At 42.5% G+C, this 27,009-nt stretch overlaps 1 protein-coding gene across 1 annotated transcript in view; it reads right to left on the bottom strand.

The window, feature by feature from the left end:
* thsd7aa (thrombospondin, type I, domain containing 7Aa) overlaps positions 1 to 27,009 on the bottom strand; it is an 83,543-nt gene that overhangs the window by 1,467 nt on the left and 55,067 nt on the right. The window contains exons 8-26 of the mRNA XM_030789120.1: positions 25,636 to 25,888; positions 23,669 to 23,784; positions 21,036 to 21,168; positions 20,583 to 20,686; positions 18,435 to 18,629; positions 17,425 to 17,691; positions 14,427 to 14,605; positions 13,831 to 13,964; positions 13,508 to 13,661; positions 12,441 to 12,582; positions 11,960 to 12,075; positions 11,752 to 11,869; positions 8,890 to 9,035; positions 7,812 to 7,986; positions 5,712 to 5,885; positions 5,167 to 5,262; positions 2,635 to 2,717; positions 562 to 775; positions 338 to 425 (exon numbers count right to left, since the gene is read on the bottom strand). Coding sequence (XP_030644980.1) covers positions 338 to 425; positions 562 to 775; positions 2,635 to 2,717; positions 5,167 to 5,262; positions 5,712 to 5,885; positions 7,812 to 7,986; positions 8,890 to 9,035; positions 11,752 to 11,869; positions 11,960 to 12,075; positions 12,441 to 12,582; positions 13,508 to 13,661; positions 13,831 to 13,964; positions 14,427 to 14,605; positions 17,425 to 17,691; positions 18,435 to 18,629; positions 20,583 to 20,686; positions 21,036 to 21,168; positions 23,669 to 23,784; positions 25,636 to 25,888 — 2,887 coding nt within the window. The remainder of the gene's footprint in view (positions 1 to 337; positions 426 to 561; positions 776 to 2,634; positions 2,718 to 5,166; positions 5,263 to 5,711; positions 5,886 to 7,811; positions 7,987 to 8,889; positions 9,036 to 11,751; positions 11,870 to 11,959; positions 12,076 to 12,440; positions 12,583 to 13,507; positions 13,662 to 13,830; positions 13,965 to 14,426; positions 14,606 to 17,424; positions 17,692 to 18,434; positions 18,630 to 20,582; positions 20,687 to 21,035; positions 21,169 to 23,668; positions 23,785 to 25,635; positions 25,889 to 27,009) is intronic.

The raw sequence follows: 27,009 nt of genomic DNA, 5'->3' as shown, positions 1-27,009 counted from the left end.
CTGATTGGTCAGAAAGGCACAAGTGATAGTGAGGGAGAGTGGACGAAAGACTTAAGCAGCCGTGGGAGGCCACGGCTAGAGCCGTGAGCTCTAATCGATTCGGGTCTCAGTGTGTTGGCAGTCAGGACAGGTGAAAGTTTGCTGATGATCGTTTGGTCCCATCCATACCACCGAAGTGGCCGAGGCATCAACGCTCGGCAGAGAGCGTTGGGCAAAACGCATACTGATGGGTTGAAGTTCGATGGATTGAAGAAAGAATCAAATGAAAAAGTGAAAAGATGAAGGGAGATACAGAGGTTGAAGGAACATTCTGGATGCTGAAGGGTAGCGTTCTTACCAGGCTAAGTAAGTCATCGAGATGATAAACACGAGGAGTACAAAAGCTCCTGCTGCCACACCATACACCCAAGTCTTCAGCTTGCCATCTGAGCAGAGAAATGGAAAAAAATCAAACAGGATTTTTCATTTTAGGCTTAACCGTCTCTCTGTCGGCTATCTCTCTTCAACAGCATAGTTCATAAAGACCTTCCTCTGTGTGTAACCGTGCGACCGTACCCTTACCTGGCCCAAAGGGCTGCAAGAACCAGGTGCGTCCGGAGCGGCCCGGTAGGTTTTCGGTCGGCTGAGTGGGATTGATAGCCCGGATGGTCTTCACGTCGGCCTTGCTGTCGCCTGCCGTGGGGATCTCAAGGACCGGGATGACCGTGCACTGATCAAGTAGTCCATCTGAAGTCATCACCTCTGTGTAGCCCTCCTCGCACCCACATATACCAGCCTGCAGGGGGCAGCATCAGACAAATAACATCCCCCTGCTGCTCCCAATAAAATCCTCTCTGTTACTGCTAGTTTTAACTCAGCTGTCCCTTCTACAATACAAAACCACGCATTGAAGACATTGCAACCAAAAAGAACCAAGTTCGATTCAGACAGATGCAATGTGACACTGGTACAAGAATACTCATCCTCCAGTTGTGACGTCAATGGTGAAAAAGACAAAAAAAGAGAGCCTGATGTGTGCTAATTAACACACAGAGATGGCACGCTTCATCCTTCTTCTTTTGAACACACACAGCTTGGGATCTGAAACACGCTCAGTGCTTGTAAATCACTGTTAATTGCACTTGGTTCTATCCTCGTGAGATGTCACGTGATTTCTTCATCTCTCACAATATTTAGCTATCGCATACTGAAGTTATGCCTTAGTGCAATCCAAACTTGTTCCAGAAAACTTTTAATTTTATCACGCTGCTGCCTCTCTGTGTTCATGATATTCCATAAACCTTAAAATATGGGCAGACGGTGCATGATCAAACAAAGGTCTGTGTTAGATGTATGTGCATTTAGATGAGCCAGCGTGTGTGTCTTAAATGATGAAAAGACTGATCACAGCTTGAGTTCTTAAACATAATGTGAGAAGTGGTGTGTGAACAATGTAACAGTATTTGTGTGTGTGTGTGTGTGTGTGTGTGTGTGTATGTGTGTGTGTGTGTGTGTGTGTGTGTGTGTGTGTGTGGGTTTCTGAAAAGCGAGTTTCTTCATGGTCCTGAAATTTGTGTGTTGTATTCTCCCTCATCTGCTGAACTGTGGGGGGTCTCCTATTCCTTATGCAGACTCAGGAAGATAATCACCACCAGTGCAAACACAGCACATGCTCAACACTCACACACACACACACACACACACACACAGACACACACACACACACATACACATACACTCACATGGGAGAGCAGGAACGAGTGAGGAATTTCCAGATTTAAAGCACAGACACAAAGAAGTAGCGCTAGACGCAACCAAATCTCTGTCTCTCAGTGCTGTAGGCTTAATACTCACAGCAAGAGGGAACTCACTGACTCTGACACACTTTCATTCCAAGCACACAGACATGTGCAGGAATGATAATATGTGGATGTCTGGATGGTAATACATGCACAGAGTAAGATGAAGGTAGATACTGATATGAAAATTCCCATATACGTATATCTAAAGGCTCTCCCATAGACATACGTGTAACATTTGTGTCTACAGATACGTAAACACGCTGCTGGAATACTGCTACTGAGCTTATGTAGGTACTTTAAATACACAAACATGCACAGGCATGCAAACACAAAAACACATACACACACACACACACACACACACACACACATTCAGTAGTTATGACTCTAACGTGTCTCAACACTGATCAGTACTATATGACTATCCCCTCTGTGCACAAACACAGAGCAAACTCCTCTTCCTCCTCTTGTCTACAGAGGTCAAGTGTGTGTGGCCACAAGCATCAAAAACACAATTCCAGGTAATACAAGGACTGTGATTTTTGCCAACTTTTATTTTTAGTTTTGTGACTCACAGACATTTCAGAAAGTATAGTATGAAGGCTGTTCGGTGAATAGTTAGTCAGACATGTCATTTTGTTTTAGACTCAGAGAGGATGGGAATTAGTTTCTATGGTTCTAGCTTGACTCACATTCCTCTCCCTGGTTGTTTAATTGAGTGTCTAACCAGAGCCATTTCACACAAGCCCTTTTACAACGGGCTCAAACTGTGTTTCAGTATTTTTCACGGTACACATCTCCAGGCACTTCCTTACTCACTCACTCACACACACACACACAAACACAAGCTGACCTCAGTGCAGTATGAACGGGGTTTGTCGCAGGCTGGGTCACATGATCTGTCTGACACGGGCTCGCTCGTTGTCGGGCATCCACCTGCAGGAAGGGTCAAAGGTTAGCACTCTCACACCAGGTGAAAATAAACAATCGTGTCAGCTCACGATGAGCCAGAGCCCTGCAAAGCACGTACAAGCAGACAAACACACACACACACACACACACACACACACACGCACAGCCTGCATTCTGTGGGCAGCCACCTCACTCGTCTCTGTTATTTTCAGTTGGTTTGTTGCGCTGTAGGCAAGAAGGATCACAGAGTGTCTCTATCTCTGATGTTGCTGTCTGCAGTGTGAGGCAGGGAACATTCTTTTCTCCTCTTACATCCTTTCCCTTCCTCAGTGGTACGTGATATTAAGACAAAGTGATAAATTAGTCCCCCACGTTAATTGGCCAAGAATGATAAAAAAAAAAGAGAGCCCAAAACCTCCAGACACACACATGTATATTAACATTCATTCATCATTTGGCAGACAGTGTGAATATATTAGCAGACACAAACACAGAATAAAAGGGCAAGTTCCCGTTCTACTCTGTCCCACGTGAACAGCTAGTCTGCTACACTAGTCTCTTCATATGACATTCATGCTTCACCATTCAAGGAAAAAAAAAATAATAGAATAAGTAAGCGTGCTTCTTTCCTTCAGTCTTTCTTTCTCTCTCTCTCTCTCTCTCTCTCTCTGCCTGTCTTTTAAACCATTGCCTGAGGGAGAATCTGATGGGCTTGTGAGTGCGCTGGAATGGGGAACCAATAGGATACACAGAGCTTTCTCACTGAGCTTTTATTTTCTCCTCACTGGAATAAATCAATACACTCAGTCTGAGATGAGGATGGTGAAACGGAATCGAGCCCGCCGCCCCTTCACGACTTGTTACTATGACAATCGCCAGGGCGACAGCTGAGGCTGAACGTGTCATTTGCGGTTGGGCTAAGTCAGGAACCCCGGTAACCAGGTGTCACACAGGTAACCTGTGCTGTCACTGAAAGTAATGAAATATCTCCCTTCATTGGGTCCAGGTTTAGACGTGATGAATTTCTCTGAAATGTCCGCTCGGTATTGGATGTAGGTGATAATGGCGAATATGTCTGTGTGAAACAGGTTCCATACTTCAAAGACAGGGTACAGCTAAAGCCTCAAACAAACTGCAGTCATCTGCAAAAAAGTGTTTACCAATTAGTAGTTTTTATGAATATTCATGACGGTGCACACCTCGGTGCAGTACATGAATATTCATTGAAGGAGAGACACAGTTGTTTAAGGGAGATGGTGACATGGCTGGAAACCCTGTCAAAGTGTTGTGAGGGGTACATAAAGCACTCTAAATTTGTTGAATGCTTTAGGATGGACAACACTGGAACGGACTGAAGGTTGTAAGTGAAATTAGAGGTTTAAAACATACACATGTCATATGCCTATTTATATCCATTAATCATAAGTTAAAGTAAAATAAAATATTAGCCTGTGTGCACGCTTCAGTTCAAGAAATACAATGCCCACAATGCTACATTTACCACAATAGTGAAAAGAGTGATCAAGTTTAGACATGAAACTCAAGCTGTGTACTATCAGCATTTTGGTGATGAAGAAATACAACTGGGATTTAAGTAAAATGATCCTTTAAGACTCTTACAGTCAGTATCTCAGTTGTGAAGCAGAATTTCCACAGCATTTTTACTTCTTGACACTGAGCAATATATATACTAAAATAACTCAACACTCTGATAGCTATATTTAATAAAAGCACTAGGTATTTTTAGGGTAACTCAAAATCCCTCTCTCCTACTCTCTCTCTTTCTGTCTCTCTCACTCTCTGTCTCTCTCTCTCTCTCACACACACACACACACACACACACACACGCTCAGTGAAAGAGAGAGAGATAGAGAGAGAGAGAATAGGATTAAAATCTGATTGACATTGTCATGGATTAAAAGATCATATTCATACAGATTATAGAGCAGTGCTGGGGAAGTGCCAGGAAATAATCACACTCCACATCCTTCCTCCAGGATGACAGCACTCACTGCTCTTTACGTCAACTCATCAAGAACCACAATCGCTGAGCCCACACACACGAGAGCCAGAGAGCGCAGTAACCAAGATAAACGTGTGGGAGAGCCCACCCGGACCACCCATTGTGCTCTGTTTACGGATATAAATAAAAAGCTATTTTATACTTTTCATCAGGGAGAAACGTGAAACCCATCTTATGGTATGATGAGTCATTCATTATGCAGATACTTTATCAGCACTGTGTTGTGGTGTTGCAATTACAATGCAACACGTATTATCAGTGCAATGCTGTGAACAGAGTCCTACTGGAAAATAATGACTGGTCACAATGAAAGGATAGGTTAGCAAAGAGAAACAGCTGAGCTTTAACTCTGGGTTTGTGCAGAGTTATGTGAGGACACATGTAAATGAATTAGATTAAAAGTCTGCAAATGACAGAAAGGGAACAGAGGCGGCAGGAAAACACACTTACCTGTGACGTTTAATCCATCTGAACGCTGGCACCAAACCTGGCGTGATGAGCCTTTCCACGCACCAGTCATCCACTTATACTCATAACACTGTCCCTCTGGGAAAAGACAAGGGAAAGGATTTAACACACACACACACACACACTCACACACGCACATTACACTCATTTGCAAACACACACACACACAATACCTCATATGTACACACACGCACACACATACACAAATAGGCATATACATATGCACACTTGCAGAAACTTACACACATACAAAATCACCCATATACAAACACAAGCATATACGTACACAAACCCATACAGAGAAAGTTTTAAATACTAAGCAAAACACTGCATTGTTAAGTTGCTCTTATATTTTGCATTTGGATATTTAATAGTAATATCCACCACTATTCAGACAATAAAATAGCTATTATATGAAAAGGACAAGTCATCTTGGAAGTTGACCTTTTGAACTTAACAAAAAAAAAAAAGTTTGCCTAATGTGCGATACAGCATGTGTAACCCTGTTTGACCTGTGCATGACTCACCCGTGCATGGTCGCGCCTCCCACTCCTGCTCTGGACACTGCAGCAGGTTCTCAGCCTCCTGAGCGAAAACGGCACGTGAACGGACCTGCACGGAACCGAAGCCCAGGTCATCACCTCCTACGCAGCTCAGCTGACACGGACTCCAGGCGGTCCAGTCCATCAGGAAACACTCACCTGTCGAAAAAAAAAACAACAAAAAAAAAAACAAAAAAAACTTTTCAACACAGAAACTCCAAACGAGCGTGATTAAGTGTCAAAATTGACCAAAAGACGCTGTTTAGATCCAGTGCACAGTACCAGTCTGCCACCTCTTGTCTTCTGAAATCTCAATCCACGTGTTTTTTTTTTTTTAGGGTTTTGTGAATGAGAGCAGGTTGTTCTTGGCAACAGCTCAGTGGCCTGAACTAGGTCAATCTGTCCTGTTGTAACAACGGTACCGATTTGCAAATACCTAAGAATATTAAGTCATTGTAAAGCCGTTTTACCAAAAAGAGCCCATAATCTAAATTGTGATGAAGCACGTGCATATCTCTGATGCCCGTGGTGAAGACAGGATTAGATCTGAAGTGACTGATGGTGTGTGTGTGTGTGTGTGTGTGTGTGTATTTCTGTGTGTGTGTGTGTGTGTGTGTATGCGTGTCTGCTGTTTCCTCCCCAGGCCTGGTACCTGTCTGTAGCTTGAAGCTTCAACAAGGACAGTTGTCAGTATACAGCAGCTGCTGCACTCAGTAAATATAGACAAGAAAAGTAGGACACATGCTGAGAAGTGTGTATATGCGTGTAAGGGAGAATATCTGTGTATATGTAATCACAATTTGTGGTGACAATTTGTACAGATGTATTTTTGTGGGGTATATTTGCTCATTTCATGTGTGTGCGTGCGTGTGTGTGTGTGTGTGTGTGTGTGTGAGACAGAGAGGGAATGAGAGAGAGAGTAAAACAGCAGGTAACATTGTAAGGTATTTAGAGTGGTGTGACTGTTTCTTTGCTTTTTGAATTCAGGAGTGAAAAACGAAAGGGTCAAAGGTCAGAGGATATGATGCCACTTGAATAGCACTGATGACCTGAGAGGACCACCTAACTAACAACATACACACACACACACACACACACACACACTCACATGGACTCTGTCTCTCTCTCTCTCTCTCTCTCTCTCTCACACACACACACACACAAACACACACAAACAGATGCTGCCAAATCATCACTGTCAGTACTTGCTGCTACACAAACATGTATCAAAACTGTCTTCTTCTGCTACACAGAACACGTCAAAACACAGTACTGGATCTGTCACTCACACACGCCAGACAATCTAAAAATGCACTCCGAATTCCCTCATAAAAAAAATCCCAGTTTTCCATATTTTCCTGGCAACGTGGCACAATGAGAATCCCAAATTAGATTTTGAAAGCTTAAAGAACTACACTCAAAATATTTAAGACATTGTGGCACGTTCATGGCAGTCAATATGTTCCTGGAAATGGGGCAAAATTCCTGAAGACATTTTTCAAGAGCATTGGATTTTTTAAATTCTATGTCATACCTGAGAATTTTATAGAAAAACTGTACAAAAAATTTGGCCCCGCAATTTACAAATCAAGCACTGAATGAACAGGTGACACGAGAGGCTTTTGAGCTATGGGGGAATTCTGTTCTGAGACAGACAGGCTGACAACTGCAGCTATAAAACTCACAGCACGTCAGTGTTAAAGCGGACCCGATATTGAAGGTGATTAAAAGGAAGCCTTCTGGCCTGAGCAATGCAAAATTCATAAGCATTCATACAGGCAAACAGGAGTGAGAGAAAATGAAGTTTATGAAGAGGTTGCTGAAGTGAATTCTAACTGACAGTACGAGTGTAGAATAGAACAATGAGTTTGTGACAATCACATAGCAGTGGCAATCAGCCAACTCTAAGGTGAGTCACTGCAGATTCTAATACAACACAAACAAAGCCAAAAATTAAAATACGCATCTACACTCCAACAGCACTTTTTTTTTTTTTGCACATTCCGATGAAGTAAAATTGGAAAGACACAGCAGCCGATCAGAAGTGGCGTTCACGAGAAATTGGTCAAACACCAGGAGTCTCACCTGGGCAGGGTACAGTGCAGGACTCTTCTAGAATGATCTGTTTGTCTCCATCCACCGTCTGCTCCAGGTCGGCACAAAACTCCTCATCCACCAGGCTTCCCTCAGCCTTGCCTGAGCCGTTGGACACAAAGCAGGAAACATTCCGGAAACGCAGACCCTCTCCGCACCTCGCCCCCTTAACACAAACCGGAAAAGTCTCATATAAATTCGAGGGAACACTGACTTACGTTCGAGGAATACGAGCAGCACAAGTTTTGGAATTTAAATATGAAATAACTGTCGGCATATCCAAAACTTCTGACATCAGCTCTCTCGACTTGGACATCAACAAAGACATATACGGGAACCAGTTCTCAGAAAAGTGTATAAAGGATTTTACAGTGAGTTCTCCAAAAAACCCCCCTGGCTAAGTGTCTGTCATGCATATCTGCCTGTCAGCTCTCCACACTGATTTTTTTTCCCCCCTTATCCACTGAAAATCTGTGAAGACCTGTAACACAGCTGAGGCAGCGCTGCAAGCAACACGGGAGCTAAAGTGTCAGAAGGCACGGCTCTGAGACAGGCAGCAGAGAACAAAGGAGAACGGTTCTCTAACACTCTTATCCAGCCTATCCAGTGTCAGAGCACGGAGAAAAGCTCTGTGCCTCCACACTTCCCAGCCAGACAAAGGAGAGAGAGAGAAAGAGAGAGAGAGGGAGGGGGGGGGGGGAGTCAAACTCTTCTGCTGCTTGTCTTTAATTAAATCCCTTGATGGGCCTAGCAAGCCAGACAGATGACAAGACAGAAAGGAAAGAAAAAGAGAGGGCAAATGAGGGAGACTCGAAAAACGAGGAGACACGACCTCAAATGGCAATAAGAACCCCGTAACATAATTACTAAATGCTTTCTTTTCCAGATGTAAGGGAAACCAGAAAAAAAAGACTACAGAGGGAACAAGAGGGGAAAATGTCAGAAAATAATAGAATAATTAAATAATGTAGCTCAGTATCAGCTATTTATAGACTCAGATGACTGGTCAGATGTTTATAGTCTGTGGTACACAGAGGGCTTCTGGAGGCAGTTGTCTGCACTGACTCACCCCTGCCTTGCACTCAGACCAGGCACCGTATCTCCAGCTGTAGCAGGGTTTCACAGGACAAGGCTTCCACTGCTCCATCCCAGAGGGACAGGGGCGACCATCTCCTTGGGACGCCTGGATCACTGTCCTCGTACGCACCAGCTTCCCTATGGACCAAGAGAAGAGAAGAGAGGAGAAGAGAAGAGAAGAGAAGAGAAGAGAAGAGAAGAGAAGAGAAGAGAAGAGAAGAGAAGAGAAGAGAAGAGAAGAGAAGAGAAGACAAGACAAGACAAGAGAAGAGAAAAGGAGGAGTGGGGGTATTAAAGACAACTGAACTTTAAAAGTATTCCCCGCCTTTAAAAGAACGCTCTCACTCAGTTTTCAACTTTTTGAATCTTACATCCTTCACCACAAGAAGAAACCTGTCAATAAAAGTACTTAAGCACATCGCTGAAGCCTAAAATACTGTCCTGCTTCCCCTCATACTATCAATTTCCTATCCATTACAAGACTCGCTCTTTTCCTCCCAGCAGAATGACCTAAGACTTCTTGAATAAAATAAGGGCATTTACAGTAAGAACACTGTCTTATATTACACATGTGGTTTCAAGTAACTAAAAACCTTCCCACGGGAGCAAAGAGAATGCCTAACCATGGCCTGATTCACTCACGCAGGACCACTCTTGTGGCTCCTCCATTCCACAAATAACTTAATCTGCTGAGCAATTTTGGTGCTGGATTTCAATACCCGAAACCATGCTGAATATTCATCTCCCTCTGTTGCTTTTTGGGCTAGAAGTAGAAAAATAACTCCTGGCCGTGGGGCACCCAGAAGACTCCGGCTGGAAAAATTCTCCTATTATTTCATGTCTCAAGTGGAAATATATGAGATATCGCTCCCCGGAAAATTCAACACGTCTGAACATTTATCTAAGAAAGCAGGATAAAAAAAAAAAAATATATATATATATATATATATATATATATATATATATATATATATATACATACTGCCAGTGGGATGGTGCTGGTTTTTCTTAAAAGTTTGAAATGCATTTAACAACGTAATTACTGAATGAACCCGATATTTTTAAAGACTCTTGGGGAGGACTGGTTATGTCTATATATATGACTTGGGGACCAGGAACGTGACACAGTTTCTCCTGCACTCCACTTAGTGCAGAGTATGAACTACAGTTCACTGGCCATTCATCTTTGAAACAGAGAGAACCAATGTAACGAACTTTAAAGGCCAAGACCATTCACTCACTGGATGGACACATCACCATTCATCCCTCCCTGTTTACTTCTAAAGGTCAGGCAATCCCACACACACACACACACACACACACACACACACACACACACACATACGCACACACACACACACACACAATTAGCTTACTGGGACAGCAGGCCCTGCCTCAGTTCGTCCTGTGTTTATAAGATTCAATTAAAGGTTCTGCATTGAATAAAATCTCCTCTGCTGTACTGACTGTGGACAGAATTGATATTATCTTCTCAGTCTTTTTTTTTTTGTCTTTTTCTTTTCAAGCCTGGCTGGGCAAAGGCCCAAGGGTTGGGAGAAAAAAGAGGGGAGCTCCTTAATGTGGAACGCGATCAGAGTCGGGTCCCTGGCTGATGCTCTGCCCTGCAGCGAGTCTTACCAGCTGCCAATTCATCTTCCCCGCAAGCCGCCGACGAGGGCCCTTCCCCCGCGGAGAGTCTTCTCCACGGCCCCTCCGCTCCTTAGCAACAACCAGCCAAATCAGCCCCTGGTGCTTGCTCCTTCTACGCGAGCGAGCCTTTTAAGTGTGGAGCTGATTTAAAGCAGACGTGCGAAAACGCTTAAGCGCCTTAGCGGTGGTCGGTGCTAACCGCTACAATGTAATTCTCTATGTGGGTGATTTCTGTTCCACTCTGAGGGGTGAACAGCAGGTATGCGGAAAAGCAGCGAGCGGGAGAATCAAATGTGAGCTGCTCTGAGCCGTTTTTGACAGAGGGAAAACAAATAAAGCAGTTTGTTCTTTTAATTTTATATTAATGAGGTAGATAAACCTCACAGACTGAACGGGTATGATAACATCATTTTCACAAAAGCACATATATAGCACCTTGCTTAAGAAGCGTAAAGACCTACATCTACTCGCGGTTATTGTTCGTGCGTGTGTGTGTGTGTGTAAATGGCTGCCTATACTGAGATGGACAGGATTAAAGAAACCTTCTGGTTAAAGACTGTGGTTTACCTGCTGCTTGACTATCTTTCTAAAAATCCTCTCGCCTTGGGACAGATTAAGGTAGCCACAATCACTAAAGTCAGCTGAGGTTTTTTTTTTTATGACTGAAGTGTTTGCTCTGGCTACTGCTAGCCATTTGCTCTTGAGACCTCCTGGAGTGGAGTGGTCCCTAAGGCCCCAAGCACACAGACATAATGGAGCTCCAATCAATCATTTGAGCTGATGGAATTACACACAAAGACATCATTATCCCTCTTCCCCACTGTTGGTTTTGGGCGATAACACAATCATTCTCACGCTGTTAAAAAAAAAAAGAAAAGAAAAAAAAAACCCTTGGTTTCAGCCTTTACAATCCTGATGTAATTCTAAGAGACAGCCCAGAGCGTCGAATGGTTCTCTGAGCAACAGACAATTGAGGGGCTTGTCATATTGGCTAATGGCATCACAGACCCAAATTTTCTACCCACAAAATGCCAAGCTCCAGGGACTTTCGATATTATCTGGTGTGGAAAGATAATCTAACTCTGGACTAGGGACCGCTGAGGGTGTGAATTGAGCCAAGCAGAAACTGTGACCCTTTGATCTGCTCAGGCAATGGTCCAAGAGTTATTAAAATCGCTGCATCTGAAAGAGGTGTCGGCCTTACCTGCCAGGCCGCAGGTGTGAGTGCACTCGGACCAGGCTGACCACTCCGACATCTGGCAGTTTATGGGGCACTCGACCACACAGGAGGCGTTCATCTGCCACTTCTTCTCCAGGCCAAGCTGAAACACGGCAGACGTAATTAACCACGTGAATGGGCTGACAGACTCCACGTAGAGAGAAGGTATCTCCTCTAAATGATGTAAACGTACCTCCTCACAGAACCTGAGGTCCACAGATTTGCCGTCGCTGCGAACGCAGTCCAGCATACGGGTTTTGATGCCACTCCCGCACACAGCTCGTTCACTCAGTTGGCATGTGCTCCAGTCTTGATTCAGAAACAAATGTGTAATGTCAAAGCATTCCTGACACAACTCTCTCAATGTTAAACACGCACGTGAAACGGCATTGGATCAAAGTAAAAACAGTCAAAAGGTCCATTTCATTTGTTACGATTCTTGAATAAAATCTTCCGAAACGTCAAGGGTAGTCCGACAGTTGTAAGAGGTTTTTCGATTTCTGAAATCTTGAAGATTATAGGACATTTTGATCCCCTCCACCTATTTCACAATGCCATTTTTTAAGCATAATTTTGGCATAATTTACCAAATCAAAATCAAAAGCCAAACTATGGAAACGTGTTTGTAATTCCACGTGACACAGATCTTGTTATGATGTGAACTACATAGTTACCTGTGATGTTATAGGAGTAGTGAAAGCAGTTGTTGTTCAAGCTACAGGGCTCTTTCTGTCTGGTCGATGGACATCCTTTCCCCTCTCCTGGCTGGCGAATGGGGCTGGCTGCCCTTTCTCGTGTGCTGTTCCCATTGCATGGCTTCAGAAGAAGAAAATTCTAGGTGAACTCACTGTTAAATTTGTTACATGATCTTATGAACAAGGTGTATGAGAAACATTGCAAACAAATGCCAGTGACTTTATTTTCTTTCTTTCTGTATTTCTTTGTATTGTTGTTGCTATTTAGTCCATTGCTGACTACTTCTGTCAAAAATAATCATAATAATAATAATAAAAAATACATTAAAATGTCAAGTCCTTCTTTTGGTGAGGACTCCACAGGGACACTCTCTCTGTATCCATGGTAATTAACTTCACCAGCAGCTTCGTGGCAAAGTGCCTGGGTATTACACTGAAAATGACAGAATAACTCAACCCCTCCAGAGAATTTTCAGTAATTCCTATGCTAAAACCTAACTACGCCGAATGCTTTAAAGCAGTGTGAACTCCCCACCCCTGCCAGGTCATAAGCAGGCCCATCCCTAACACTGAGCTCTGACAATCTCACCAGGCCTTCTCCATGTATTCCAGAGCTGCCAGTGCACCGCTGACATTGGATGGTATAAATGTAAATTGGTGTGAGCCTGGCTTGTGAGTTGCTCATGACAATGTGCTGTTTCTCACATTCCTCTCAACAGGAAAGATGGAAAAAAAGGCTTCAGTTGAAACACCGGCACCAACTGAGCAGTCTGCATGCATTAAAGGTGCCAGACAAACATGCTGGGGTGAAGCAGTATCTTCTGCTACAGGTTTTTCTAAAATGGATCACCTCTTCATATGAAAAGCAGTGTATTTACCATAATAAGGTAGACCTGGGTCATATTAAAAGATGGGGGGGGGCGGGGGCGGGGGCGGGGGCGGGGGCGGGGGCGGGGGGCAGGGGGTGGGTGGGGGTGGTGGTCGAGATATTAAGAAGAGGTTAAACACACCATTTTTAAAAACGAAAAGTTTCTTTTGGTTTTTACCAGTGGGCATCGGCTCCAGGATCCCCAATCGGAAAGAACACAGTCTTCTGGACAAGGCAGCCTGTTCTCTCTGGCTCCCAGTGGCATTTCCTCCGGGTCGCACAGGTAGTCCTCAACTGGGTCTGACGGTCCATCAGTTGTGTTCTGCATACATCTGAAGAGAGTGGAGTGACTCCTCTTAGATCTCTCTTATTAAACTTTTGCGACTTTGTAGCTGAACAGGACAGTGTATCAAAGTGTATTACATTGTATTAAACAATGATGTTTGCTTGCGTTAGGTTACTGATGTTTAAATTCATCCTTTGTCCAGCTACTATACCAACCTGACTTTTCGGGTCTGGACGCCTTCCCCACAGTTCTCTTTTAAGTCCACGTTGCTGACCTTCCATACACTCCAAGGTTCTGCCACCCAGACGTACTGACCACAGTCACTCATGCATGGGACCACCTCATATACCTGCAATAAGACAACACAGCTGTTTCAGTGCAATTCTAACTGGGAACTTGTTTTATATGATCATATCTTCTGAGAAGTCTGCAGTTTTTACCTGAGCCTGTAGGTATGTCCCACCATGTTCAGCAGGAGATGAAAAAACAGCAGAGACATTAATGCACAGCATTTGTTAACTGTTCAAAACTTTGGACTAAACAGTCTCGGAGCTCAAAACTGATATCCGTAAATAACTATGAGAAAACAGAGCATTTGTTTGTGACTAAATAGACCTGAAAGGTAAACACCTGTGCAGGAAAGCTCAGGTAGTAGGATGTCATTTTTTTTATTTATTATTATTATTTTTTAATCAAATATTAACCACATTCAGCTGCCTCAAGTAAACATTGAAATGTTTCCGGGACATTCCTTTGATCCAGCGTTTGAGCAGACAGTCAGAGGAACAACCCTCTCCTCCCACCAGCTCACCTGATTGACGTGGTCAAGTTTCGGGCAGGGACGTCCTCCGTTGTACGGTTTTTCTCTGAGCCACTTTGAGCGAACTTTCACTCCGCTGCCACAGGATTTGCTGCAGCGTGACCAGTTTGACCACTCACTTAACTTGCAGTCAGACGGGCATGGGATGATGCAGGCCTCCTCAATGTAACCTACCCAAAATCAAGCACAGGGAATATGAATGCATGGGTTTGTGGCTGTATCTGAGGTTAGATGTACATACTTCCAAAAGAAAAAAAAAAAAATCACTTCCCAGGAAAAAAAAAAAAAAAAAAACTTCTCATAAAAAAAAAAAAAAAAAAAAAAAAAAAGATGAAATTATGACTGCTCACTGAAGCAATTTAAATATAATGGAAGAACTGAAATGCTGGAGCTGAAGTGTTTAGATTTTATATATGGGGAGGTTTAAAAGGAGTCAAGATACTGGTTGAAGTTTTTCACTGCTTGTTATGTCTGTTTATCCATGCGAATGTAGAAAGGCATGCTTCATTAGCTATTGCAGCGGTCTTACGGCCAACGCTCCACTATGTATCCACTATGCATTTCTCATGGTTACAAGACTGGATGGTGCTGCAGTGAATAGTCACCATTCTTCTTTAAATACACTGTAAGAAAAAAGCCTCAAATGTTCTGGAGTTCATTTGCTTTTACTCTACAGTGGTCATGTTGTTTCCACTGTAGTTCCCGATTCTCAGTCTTCCCAGTTCATTAGTCCACACTGAGGCCTTCTTGTTGCGTTTCCCATTAGAAAAATGGCCCCCAGTGTCTCACCCAGGGGCAAGTTAAAACATCAAACTGTCATAAAAGGCTAAACCAATGAAACAGCCGACCAGAGACGCAAGCGGACAAAGCCAAAAAAAAAAAAAAAAATAAATAAATAAATAAAACAATCCAATTCTGTCCTTTCCCCTGAGAGCGGCTGGACTATACAGATGTTGATGAAAGCTTTTGAGGACCCCTGACAACCACGCTCTGATCTGCTGCCCAACCCCTGTCCCTAATCAAGGCTTTGTCAGAATTGGACCAATGACAGCTCAGGGTTTAATCAGCGCTTCAGGGAATAAGCAATCAAACACTAATAAGAGCGAAGACAAATTATAATACAGCGATTGATTGTTCCCAAGCTTTCTGACCATAATAATTCATTGGTTTAACAAGGATCTCTCTTGCTTGGTTCACACAGACAAGACAGTGTAAAATATGTCACCATGGTGATCCTCTTAAACAGACTCATGGTTAGGACAAGACTCAAAACACTTTCCCTGCGTTAAGACTTTTTCTATATCACAATTTAACACTTAACGTTTCAAACTGAGTGAGTTATTATCTAAATACTTATATGTAAAGAGACAGTCATTTATTAATGGATAGTCTTTGCTGGAGTTTTTTGGTTATTGTTTCTCTTTCTCTTTTTTCTTTTCTTTTGCTGTTTCAAAATTAATTTTGTCTTTAAAAGGCTGTGAAAGCAAAATGACTGAAATGTTCCACATCCTATTTAAGTCTTGAGCAAATGTGTGCTAATAAAGATCTTGGGAACTTCAGACGGCTACCCCAAGAACTGACAGAGCACAGCAAATACATGCAGATATATCTGATGTAAAAGAGCGGCATTTCAACATTACAGACATCTTTCTCAGAGTACCTTTAATTAGAAGGTGTGTCAATTATCGGGTTTTTGAAGTCTTTTGAAGTTCTCAGTATTTTTATTTACTCCTGTAATCCATGCTCAAACCGTCCTAAAATTACTTCTAACATTGGTCTGCCTGAAGCACTGAGGTTCAGTTTGCTTGAGCAATATTATCGAGCTTCCTCTGCAGGTCTCTCCTAAGAGCTAAGAAAACATACACCTAATGTCCCTGAATATCACCTCAGGCAACTTGTCAAGCAGACCGGCTCTCACAAAATGGCACCTGTGCCTCACATAGTGGTGAGTGGGAGCTTGTGATTATGGTGAATAATGTCTGAACAGCGGTGTCAGTCAGATTAAGAAAGGAAAGACAGAAAAAAGGGAGAATATGCCTCCATCAGCGAATCTCAGAACTTCAAGAACACTGCATCTCTGAGCCACTGAAAATATCAAGCTCTGTCTCCAACAGCAAGATGAGATAGGTGGATCAAAAACAAAAACCATGACTCATAAAGGGGGTGTCTTAATATCACTGAGCTCCATATCGCCGAAAAGAAAATAAATAAATATAGAAAGAAAGGAAGAAAGAAAGACAAGAAAGAAACCCACATCAGGATACTCCGCCTAATGCCATGCTTTGATCCGCCACTGTGTTTTCCATTGAGCATCTCTTGATACATCTGCACAAATTCCTGATTCCCTTTCTGTGTCTAACGTAAAACAGGGTGGAGTGAGAACCTGGCTGTGTCTGGGTTGCTTTGACAGATTTAGGCTGTGAGTGGTGTAGCGGATTCCACATTGATTCTTCTCTATCGAATTTCCCATCAGCTAACATTAAGTGAACACAATAAGACTGTTGCTCTCCTGTGTCTGGTCAAAATGACCTAAACGAAGTGAAATTGATTCTTGAATATGTTTGAGAAAAATGGTCAAATGATTCTTTTTTTTTTTGGTTTATGTCAAGAAGAAAATTAAAACCCTCAAAGACCGCTCAAACCAAAACCCAGTCTGGGGTGGGGGGATGCTCCCGATTCGACTGCTCTCATGTTTCATTTCTGTGTCTAAGAAAAGCATGGCTTGAGAATATCTCTCCAAAATTACTTTTATGACTGAATGCATTTATGCATCGCTAAGCACCACAAAATGCTATTCACAGTATTTATGCGTTTGAGTGTCAGACACTTTGTTTTTATGATCTGTTGTGAAGGCATTTGTTACAGAAGCTGTGGAAGTTATCATCGAAAACAGTGGACGGATATATAACCCAGGTTGTATCTGTAGCTCATTTATATTTGCTTTCCTACGTATGGTTTATATGGCTTTTAGGGCAAGACAGTTACTCACCATGGCTGTTGCAGCGTGAGGTCTCCACTATACGGTTGTCCTGATCGTAGCACACCATGGCCTGGTAACGGTAACCTTGCCCACATTCCTTTATGTCACCCTGCACCTTCATGCCCAGAATACCCTCCACTCGCCCTCCGTCGGGTAGGATGCAGTCAGACCAGTCTCCCACAGGCTGGGCGTTGTATTTGTTGCAGGGGCAGTATTGTGTCTCACTCAGTGGGTAAAGCTGAGTGTTCTTACACTGGTCCTGCTTTTTGCTTTTGCCTGATGTCACAAGATCAAAGAGACAACAGTTTAGTAAATATATCCTGCATGTTTAAATGTTGAAATGAACCAAACAAAAGAGAATATTAACGTGGTAAGTGTTTAGATTGTATCCTTCCCAAAACTCTTCTCTGAATCTTGTCACCATGAGTAAATAGTCTTATCTAACCTAATCCAGAGGTCCACAGGTCTAATCTTGTGTAATCCTGCGGCAATGTTGGCTGACACTGACAGCCTAGTGTGTCCAGAAAGGCACTAAGAACTTTCACTTGCAGATTATGATTGCTCATTTCAGTACTGTGATAAGTACTTCATGTAAACAATTAGTTTTAATTTAATACTGTCAGATCTCGATAGGATCAAACAAATGTACCTAACTGTTTTTCCCAAGTTAGTCCGTGTTAACCAGAATGACATCAGAAATGGTTAATAGGCAAACAAATATCAAACAATATCCCAAAATGCCACAGATCAGTTTCCTCTATTTAAAGCATCTAGAGAGCTTTGGCAAGCCAAAAATGAACAGATATCTGAGACACACATGCATGGAAGCTGAAGTATCTTAAGGCGTTTGTAATCATAACGCCAAGAGAAGAAAATCAAAATGCTGAAAATTTCACATGATGGGTCATGATAATGTTCTACACGATGATGAGTACAAGAGCTCTAATGAGCTGAAAATGGTTGAGTTATAAAACTGCCAAGGTACATCCACACAGCCGTGCTGTAAACAGATGACTTACCCACAAGTGCCCTTTTTCTGGTTCGAACGCCCACACAGTCAGCTGCACAAGATGAGAACTTGGACCAGCTCGTCAGCTGGCAGTCATCCTTGCATGGGAGCTGGCAGGCCTGGGTGAGAGAGGGCATGGGCCCGGCAAACTTTAAACATAAGCTCATGTCCGCCTGCCCACCATCCTGTTTACGGCATGACACAGCTGCAGAGAGGGAGAGAGAGAGAGAGAGAGAGAGAGAAAGAGAGAGAGAGAGAGAGAGAGAGAGAGAGAGAGAGAGAGACAGTAAAATCATCTGCTAAGCACATACTTGGTGTCCAGTGACAAAATGAAAATAGAGAAAAAAAAACCCAACCTATATTCACGTTCGTTGCACATACAAGAGAAAAGTCACCCTGACAGATATTGCAGGGCAGTAAAGGTACACACATATGACACCTCTGTCCTCTGCTTATCTATGACATCAAAGCTCAGACATCTTATTAACTATACAAATATCTGGCAGCACTGTATAACCTTGCACTGAACAACACACAAATCCCAACCTTGGACCTGTGTGGTTCACACTGTTAACGATTAGACCACTATCACTCTCTGACTCTCGTGTATTGAAAAAGATAACCATGAAGTGATGGATTATGTAGAAGGACTGTGTGTAATGCTTATTGACCAAACGGGTTCAGATAGATATCATTGAGTGAGGGTAAAAGGCTCTGTATTGGATTGTCTTACCAGCTGTGTCTGCCTATGCAAGGATAATGTTACAGGTAATGGTGGTTAATGTCAAATGTGCAGATAAAAGCTGAGCTTCCTGATGATCCAAAGAGGATAATGGCTAAATTCTTTACGAGCCTAATAGACGTCTGAGTGCCCTGAGCAAGTATTCTTATGATTCAGCCCCCAGTTTAGTATTGTGTTCTTTTTCAAAGGTATATTCGACACTACTTGGCCTTTTCTTCGCTTAGCTTAAAGTTGTATTCAAAGAAAAACACAAATTCTTTTGAAAGTTTTTAGTCTGTACCACCAACTGAGAGCCATCTGCATATGAAAATATATCTTAAATGAATTTTAAGCAGTGTTTTTTTTTGTGTGTGTGTGTGTGTGTGTGTGTGTGTTTTACAACTTTTTTTTTTTCTTCCGGAATCTACAATCAACTAAACACACAAATTCTACCAGCGAAACACGTCCCTGGGACTGTCTGTTGTTTTGAACCTATTGCACTACTATTCTTTTCATCCTTCTGTTCAGAAAACCATTTGATGCATTGCTGCCATGATACGGTAATCTGCACAAAAAAACCTCTCTGCTTGCTGATATCGTGTTTGTCTTTGAATGTTCAACATTTGCTTATGAGTGCTTATCAATGAAGTTAGAAACCACTGCCTGAGCTTTGGTCTACCTCAGAGAGTTCCCGTAGCCTTTCACTGAGCATCTTCATTGGATCCTGCAGTATTCAGACGCAGATTAATGTTGCATATAAAAAGCCCTGAGGTTGCTCTTTGATGCTACCTCTACCTTACTTATAATCTCTTAGAGGTGGTTGAAGACGCTGATTATATCATACCTCTGTCTTTCTCACACATAAATGCACACACAGGCATGTGGGCATACACGTGTTCGCACACGTTCACATGCATGCATGCAGACACACACACACATGCATACACATGTGCACACACGCACACATAAACACACACACACAGATTCACACAAAGAAATCTGGTGGGTTAAGTACTTTTGCAATAAGAAAACTTCTACTATCCTTACTGTGTTGACTGCAGAGAAAGCAATTCATCTTAGGAGTATTCAGCATGTCAGCAAATGCTAATTAGAAGCTGTAATTTATAACCACCTCATTATCATATTGCTCATTTAAGAGGTTCATAAACATGATGAATGTTGTTTTCAGCTGTCTCAGCTATGTATATTTTTTATAATAATATGGATAGAGATCATTTCAGGATTACATGTTCTGCAAATTTTTACAATTTCTCCTCAGGAGACCTTGCTTAAGTTTCTCAAAATGGCTTTCACTCAGTATTTTCTGCCCTATAACAAGTGGTTAAATCTCCTCAAATGAGACCTTACCCCATGAACTACATTGCACTTCAGTAAATGCGAGGTTTGTGTTCATTTTGAAAAAAAAGTTCTCTGTACCTCGAGCCTGCAGTCCAGGTCCACAGGTCTCCTGGGCTCCAGGACTGTCCTGCCGAATGGACCAGGGAACCAGTTGGCACCGCCGCCACTTGTGTGTCTTCCATCTGTTTCACACACAGAGCACAAAGCAAAGTGTTACTTGTTAAACACAATTCTGAGCAAATCATTAAAATCATAATGTTATGACAAGAGATGACCACATTGCCAATGATACTAAAATGATCCGGTGCTTAAATGCGCTCCCACCTTAAATCACTGGACAGCCAGTCAAAGGACAAGAGTAGGACATTTGGCCAATGAACAAAGGCTTTTAGTCTATGTTCTATCTTTTATTCTTCTGGGACAGCAGGTATACTGTATTCCTTCCAATCATTCAAATGTCCTTGTGTGTGTGTGTGTGTGTGTGTGTGTGTGTGTGTGTGCGCGCGTGTGCGTGCGTGTGTGTATGTTCACCTGTAGCCTGGGCAGGAAGAAGGGGCCTCACAGTCCCTCTCCTGGAAGAGCACCTCTGGACAGTCCTGGCCCCCGTTGGCAGGCAGCTGAATGATGATCCGTTTCCTGGACTGCTTCTTCTTTGCCCCTCCCCCTTGGAGAAAAGGTGAAGAACGTGATAAATTTGAACGAGAGAGAGAGAGAGAGAGAGATAGAGAGAGAGCGAGAAAGAGGGATGGGGGGGGGGGAGAAAAGCCTGTTTATCAATTAATTACATCTTAGGGTCAATAAAATACTCCGTGGGAACAAACAACAAGCTGTTGCTTATTATGGAAATTATTATGTTGAAATAATTAATGCGCACATGCATAACTACACACATACAAAGAAAATGAGCTTACTGCAAGCGAAATAGTCACACATCCACATCAAGTTGGCATTCCTATACGTTAACAGTTCACTGTTACCATTTGTACATTCTGTTGCTAGTTTCATATGTGTCAACACTCTCGTCCATAACTTATTCACACTCAGAGTCAGAGACCATAAACTTTAAAGCACAATGACCGTGGCCTTTGACGAACGTGCTACCACAACGTATTTGCGAGTGTCCATTAACCTTTCCACGACTGAGCCGTCGTCTCGCAAGGGTGTCGCCCGCTCTTCTCGTAAAAGTCTTTATGGTTTCAACCCATAATCCCTGACCTGGCACTTAGAAACACTCGTCATTACTGTCTGGATCTCAGACTGGCAAACAGAGCTGCCTTATCCCAACTCAGAGGACTCGGAGACTGCTTAATATGATAAATAGGATTGATTTCCTCGTTTGAGCTTCGTGCTCGACACAGTAACTAACAGATGGAAGGGCCCATTATGTTTGCATTGGTGTACTCTATTTATAGCGCTGTGGGTAAGACTGCATTATTGACTGTACTGTTGACTAACAAATATTTAGGAAAATTAAAGATGACAACAAAGTCTTTTACTTCCCCATGAATAATTAGCTCGTTCAGATTCAAACGTTTTCACATAAGCCGAGTCGATTGCCACAGAGAGAAATAAACAAACTCATAGACCAAAGTGATGACAACGCTCACTGTTGGGCTTTAAAGATTTTTTTTCTTTTCTTTTTTTTTTTTTTTGTCAAACAGATGTTTCTTTCAATGCATCATGTAAACATTTCACATAAAACACTGTGAAAGTGACAATCATACGAAAACATCTGTGTTAACAAGCATTTGTACCGCTGCACCAGCTTGTTTTGTTCTGTAAATTGCAACCAAATTGGACTTATCTTCTGCTTATTAAAGCATTTGTACTGGTTCTTTATATGGAGAGGGTTGCTTGGCAACACTATCTTTTGGTAGTGTTGACAGGATGTTACTAAGGGGGGAAAAAATCCATTTTTCTCATTGTATAGTGGTTGCGAAACGTCGTTAATCATTTCTTCTATCCTGTTACATGATAATTGCATTGCTTTCATAAGTTTGTAATTGTCCATGAAAGACAAACAAGCAATTATGGAGTGTAAACTATGGACTAGCTGGTTTTTTGGGGGGGTTTTTTGTTCTTTTTTTTTGCAAGTATTGCTGCACAATCATACTTCTGGGGGTAGTCACTCAGCTATAGAAAACTTTAACAATAACTCTAAAAATAAATATGCAAGTGAGACTAATCCTAAGTCATGAGGTTCAGGATTTTAACGGTAAGCATTACGTACGGAAGACCTCCCAGCACTTACAGTAAAAACCCCTGCAGATGATCCAGAATGTGCCGGCGCGTCTGGTGTTCAGTCAGCCAAAAAGGGCACATGTCACACTGCTACTCATCGACTTCCACTGGCTGCCCATGGCCGCCCGAATCAAATTCACTAACGCTCGCTTACAGAGTGACTTCTGGATCTGCACCCATATACCTAAACTCGTTAAAACAGGCTGTGCTTCCTCTTGGCCGCTGCGGTCCTCCAAGGAACATCGTCGGGCATTGCCACCCCTACACACAAGGCAATCTCAGTCCAGACTGTTCTCGTTTATGGTTCCCCGATGGTGGAACAAGCTACCAACTGCCATCAGAGCAGAGGCGTCCCTCTTTATACTCTAGAACCTCTTGAAGACTCACCTTTTCTGAGAACACCTCCTCTCCTAACACCTAACACCTCTAACACCCTAACGTGCCTTACTCACACCTGCTGCACTCTTCTCTACCTACTCTCCTGCCTCTGTCTTGAAAGACAACTCGCACTTATTGCTTGCACTTTTAAACAGATGTAATACGCAGAACTTCCTCATAGGTCCCTCACTAGACTGGAGCTTGAATTGTTTCCCCACTTGTAAGTCACGTCGGATAACAGCATCAGCTAAATAAATGTAATGTAAATGTAATGAAAATGAAGACCTTACACATTAAAGACTCTAAAGATGTAATACATGGATGACTGTTTGGTGAAAGAACAATTATCTATCTGGCAATTATCGGCATTAACATTCTGAATATAAAGTCTCACATTACGTTCCTGTTATCTCTCTATTTAGAAATGTATGCACACGTACGTACATACACACCCAATCTCTTTTTTTACACACACACACACACACACACACACACACACACACACACACACACACACACTCGGGAGAGTAAGGAATAGAGGGTACCTGTAGGGCAAACAGTGGGGCATGGAGTCCAGTCACTGTAAGGGGTGACGATGCAGTCTCTCTTACAGGGCAGCAGACACGGCCGCACTGTCTCCGGACGCAGACTCTCTGGACACCTGCAGGCACAGAATGGAGATGTTCTCTGAGCTCTGAATCCCTAATGAGAAGCATGACAAGGACAATCAGGGCAGCATGCTGAGGGCTGGCCTGTGTGTCTGTGTGTGTGTGTGTGTGTGTGTGTGTGTGTCAGAGAGAGAAAGAAAGGAATAAATGAGAACAAGAGTTCAGGATTTTGATTTAAAATTCCAGTGATGTTATGCACAAATATAATTTCGCTCCCGCACTGATTAATTAATCAGGCTCGGAGTCTGATAATCACAACCCAAATAAACCACAGGATGTTTCTGTCTGTTTCTGGTGCGCTGTTTATTTTAATGAAGAGTCTCTTTGGTCCATGTATATGCCTAACTGAGGTCCATGTGGGTGTGGCAGGATGTGCCCTGCACATCCCGGATGCCTCTTAGGCCTCTGAAGTCAGGCATATGTAAATATCCATGACAAGGTGAAGTCTTGACTTTGCCTCATGAGTCTAAGAGCCATAGAGTCTTAGTGCCTGTGAACTCAGCATGTAGCGGATGTACGGGGTGTTGGGGGACTGCCCATCCGAGCTGGGAATAACCCAACGGGAAAGAAGGCTGGGCTTATTACCATAAGCAGCATGGGGTCCGCTCATCTGCCCACACTTCCACAGCCACTGACAGAATAATACTGCTATTAAATTGAATAAATAGATATTTCATCTTCACAGTAGATGCCTCCAGGGGAAAATGAAACCCAGATGCTCAAAGCAACCTGCCTGCAAAAAGCCGTCATCGCATAGCCACTGTCTGCCAATAAAGAAAGTCATCGCGCAGGCAGCTAAGATAGAGTCCTCCACACAAAGAAAAAAAGCACTTCATTATCAGCAAAAGGAAGGGGAAAAAATAGAGCTATAAAAAAACTTTTAATCAGGCTTTTGAGAGAAGCTCTATCCCTCAGGAAACGAGGACAGGACAAGCCGAGCTTAATATGAGACAGGTGTGGTGTTGTTAATTAACAGAGCAATGCCCTCTCAAACATTCGGTGTTTTCTCCTCTCATTTGCAAACTGTTCAGCATCTATACAAAGACCTATACTCAGAGAAATGGGACCTGTGACCTCCAAAAGTTTCGACACTTAAGTAGAAACACTGAAAACCATACTGAATGCCTAATAGTGTAAGAATGAATTTGTGGTCATGGAAAATGGCGGGCAAGTCAGTATTTCTCAGCATTAAAAAAAACTGCACTGAGGTTGAGTTGCTAACTTTGGCTGAGGCTATAATTGGCTATATGTAAGTTATAATACACACTGGATGAGTGAACAGTTAGAAAATAAACAGTATTAGAGGTGGATGTCTCTGGGTCACTCTGAAGGTGCTCGTTTTCTAACTGTTGACTCATTCTGCACATTAGTCCACTTATTTCTTGGCTCTAATAATTTTTTGTTTATTAAGATGTTTTTTTTTGCATGTTTCCAGTTATCCTTTAAGCCTCTTGATTTAGCCAAAACACCTTGCTTGTTCCAAACTGCCTTACCCTAATAACCATTTCTTGCCTAGCAACTGAGTTGTGTTTATGAGTAGTTCATTGTGATAATAACAACAACAACAATAAATACAGCATAGGCAAGAATGTTTGACACAATATGATATGAACGACTTGGCTGAATATTGTGTAGAGTAATATAACAAGGTGTGACATCCATATTCTTTCATCAGTTGTCATTCACCAATCACTGAAATAATCCAACAGAAATAATTATGTTTCACTGACCAATCAGAACTGAGTATTCAACAAAACTTAAAAATCTTTAATCTTGACTTTGTTACGAGGTTGCAATCATGCACTTGACAAAGCTTTAAAGACTGGGAGAAAATGGCTTCTTACTTCTTGGGTGGCACCTGGCCAACGTTGACTCTGACACAGATAACTTTCCGCGTCTGCATGCCGACGGAGCAGGACGCCTCGGAGCCTGCAACGCCTGCCCCTGCGCGGCTCAGTGAACCGTTGGCCGTGGGGATGGAGGTGTCCTCGATGCACTGGCCCCAGGGACCTGTCTGCCAGTGGTAGACGGTGCACGGATGGTCATTGCAGCTGCGAACCTCCTGCAAAGCACTGCTGTTGGGACACTGGAGTCCACCTGTGGACAAGAGAGAGGAGAGATTAGTCTGTAGTCACAGAGTCTGTGTGGACTGATTGTATAATGTAATAATAATCACATTTAGAGGAAAAATTGGGGAATAAATAAGTTTCAGAGTACCTTTTACTAGGTTGTGTATTATAAACGTTCAAAGGTGCAGCACATAATAAATTTGAGGTAGAGGTGCATACAAGAATTAGGATGAGATTCATTTCCAGTTGAGTCAGGAAAGTAAAAAAAGAAATTTAAAACAACTACAAAAACTATGATAATTAAGGTTTTTCACTAAAAGTTCTAATGGTCTTCATTGAACAGCGTACAAAAATAGCACACTTGCGTCTTTTTCAAGCAGTATTTGAACACGCTTGATGACTGAAATGGAATATATATATATAGTGTACAAGGTGCTATATGACACTTCTGGTGAAACACCCTAAGATCACAATTCAACCTGTGAGTTTCTCTGAGAGAAGCACTAATGGTCTGACGTGAGAACAGTTCAAAATAGCAACAAGCCATGTCAATTATATCACAAATTTACCTCACAGCAACAGTAAGTGTTTATTCTCAGGCATTATTCTTTGGAAGAAGCACTAAGATGTGAGAAGATCTTCGTTTTGCGTTCCTTATCCAACGTCTCTTCGACGAGAGAAAGCACTATAGCTGTATTTATTGATAGATATATTTCATTTTTTTGGTCTCCTCTAACATTGTCACATAGCACTTTTAAAATTGTCTAGCTTGTTGCAACAACACAGTTTCTTTCTCTTTGGGATCAACAAAACACTCATCTATCTATCTAGTGAGGTGCCATTATTCTGACATCTGAGTGTGACTGAAAAGGCCAGATTTTTTGCAATTTTGTTCATTTGCTGAACTTCCTTTCTATCTGTTTGTGGGTTAATAGATCTATTGATGGGTAGTTTCTTGCACATGTTATGTGCTTCAGCTTACTTGAGCCTCATCTTACAAGTCCACCCAGAAGAAAACCACCCAAAAATCCAAATATTGAGAGATAAGTTAACCCGTGGACTGCAGGCTCAGGTGGGACATCAATGATTCCAAACAGCTATTGGTTGCCATTAGCAGCCACAGTCTTTCAGAGTAACTCAAACCCCTAT

Source organism: Chanos chanos, chromosome 12 (assembly GCF_902362185.1).
Source record: "Chanos chanos chromosome 12, fChaCha1.1, whole genome shotgun sequence".
Taxonomy (NCBI): domain Eukaryota; kingdom Metazoa; phylum Chordata; class Actinopteri; order Gonorynchiformes; family Chanidae; genus Chanos; species Chanos chanos.
This window is presented reverse-complemented; position numbering and strand designations above follow the sequence as displayed.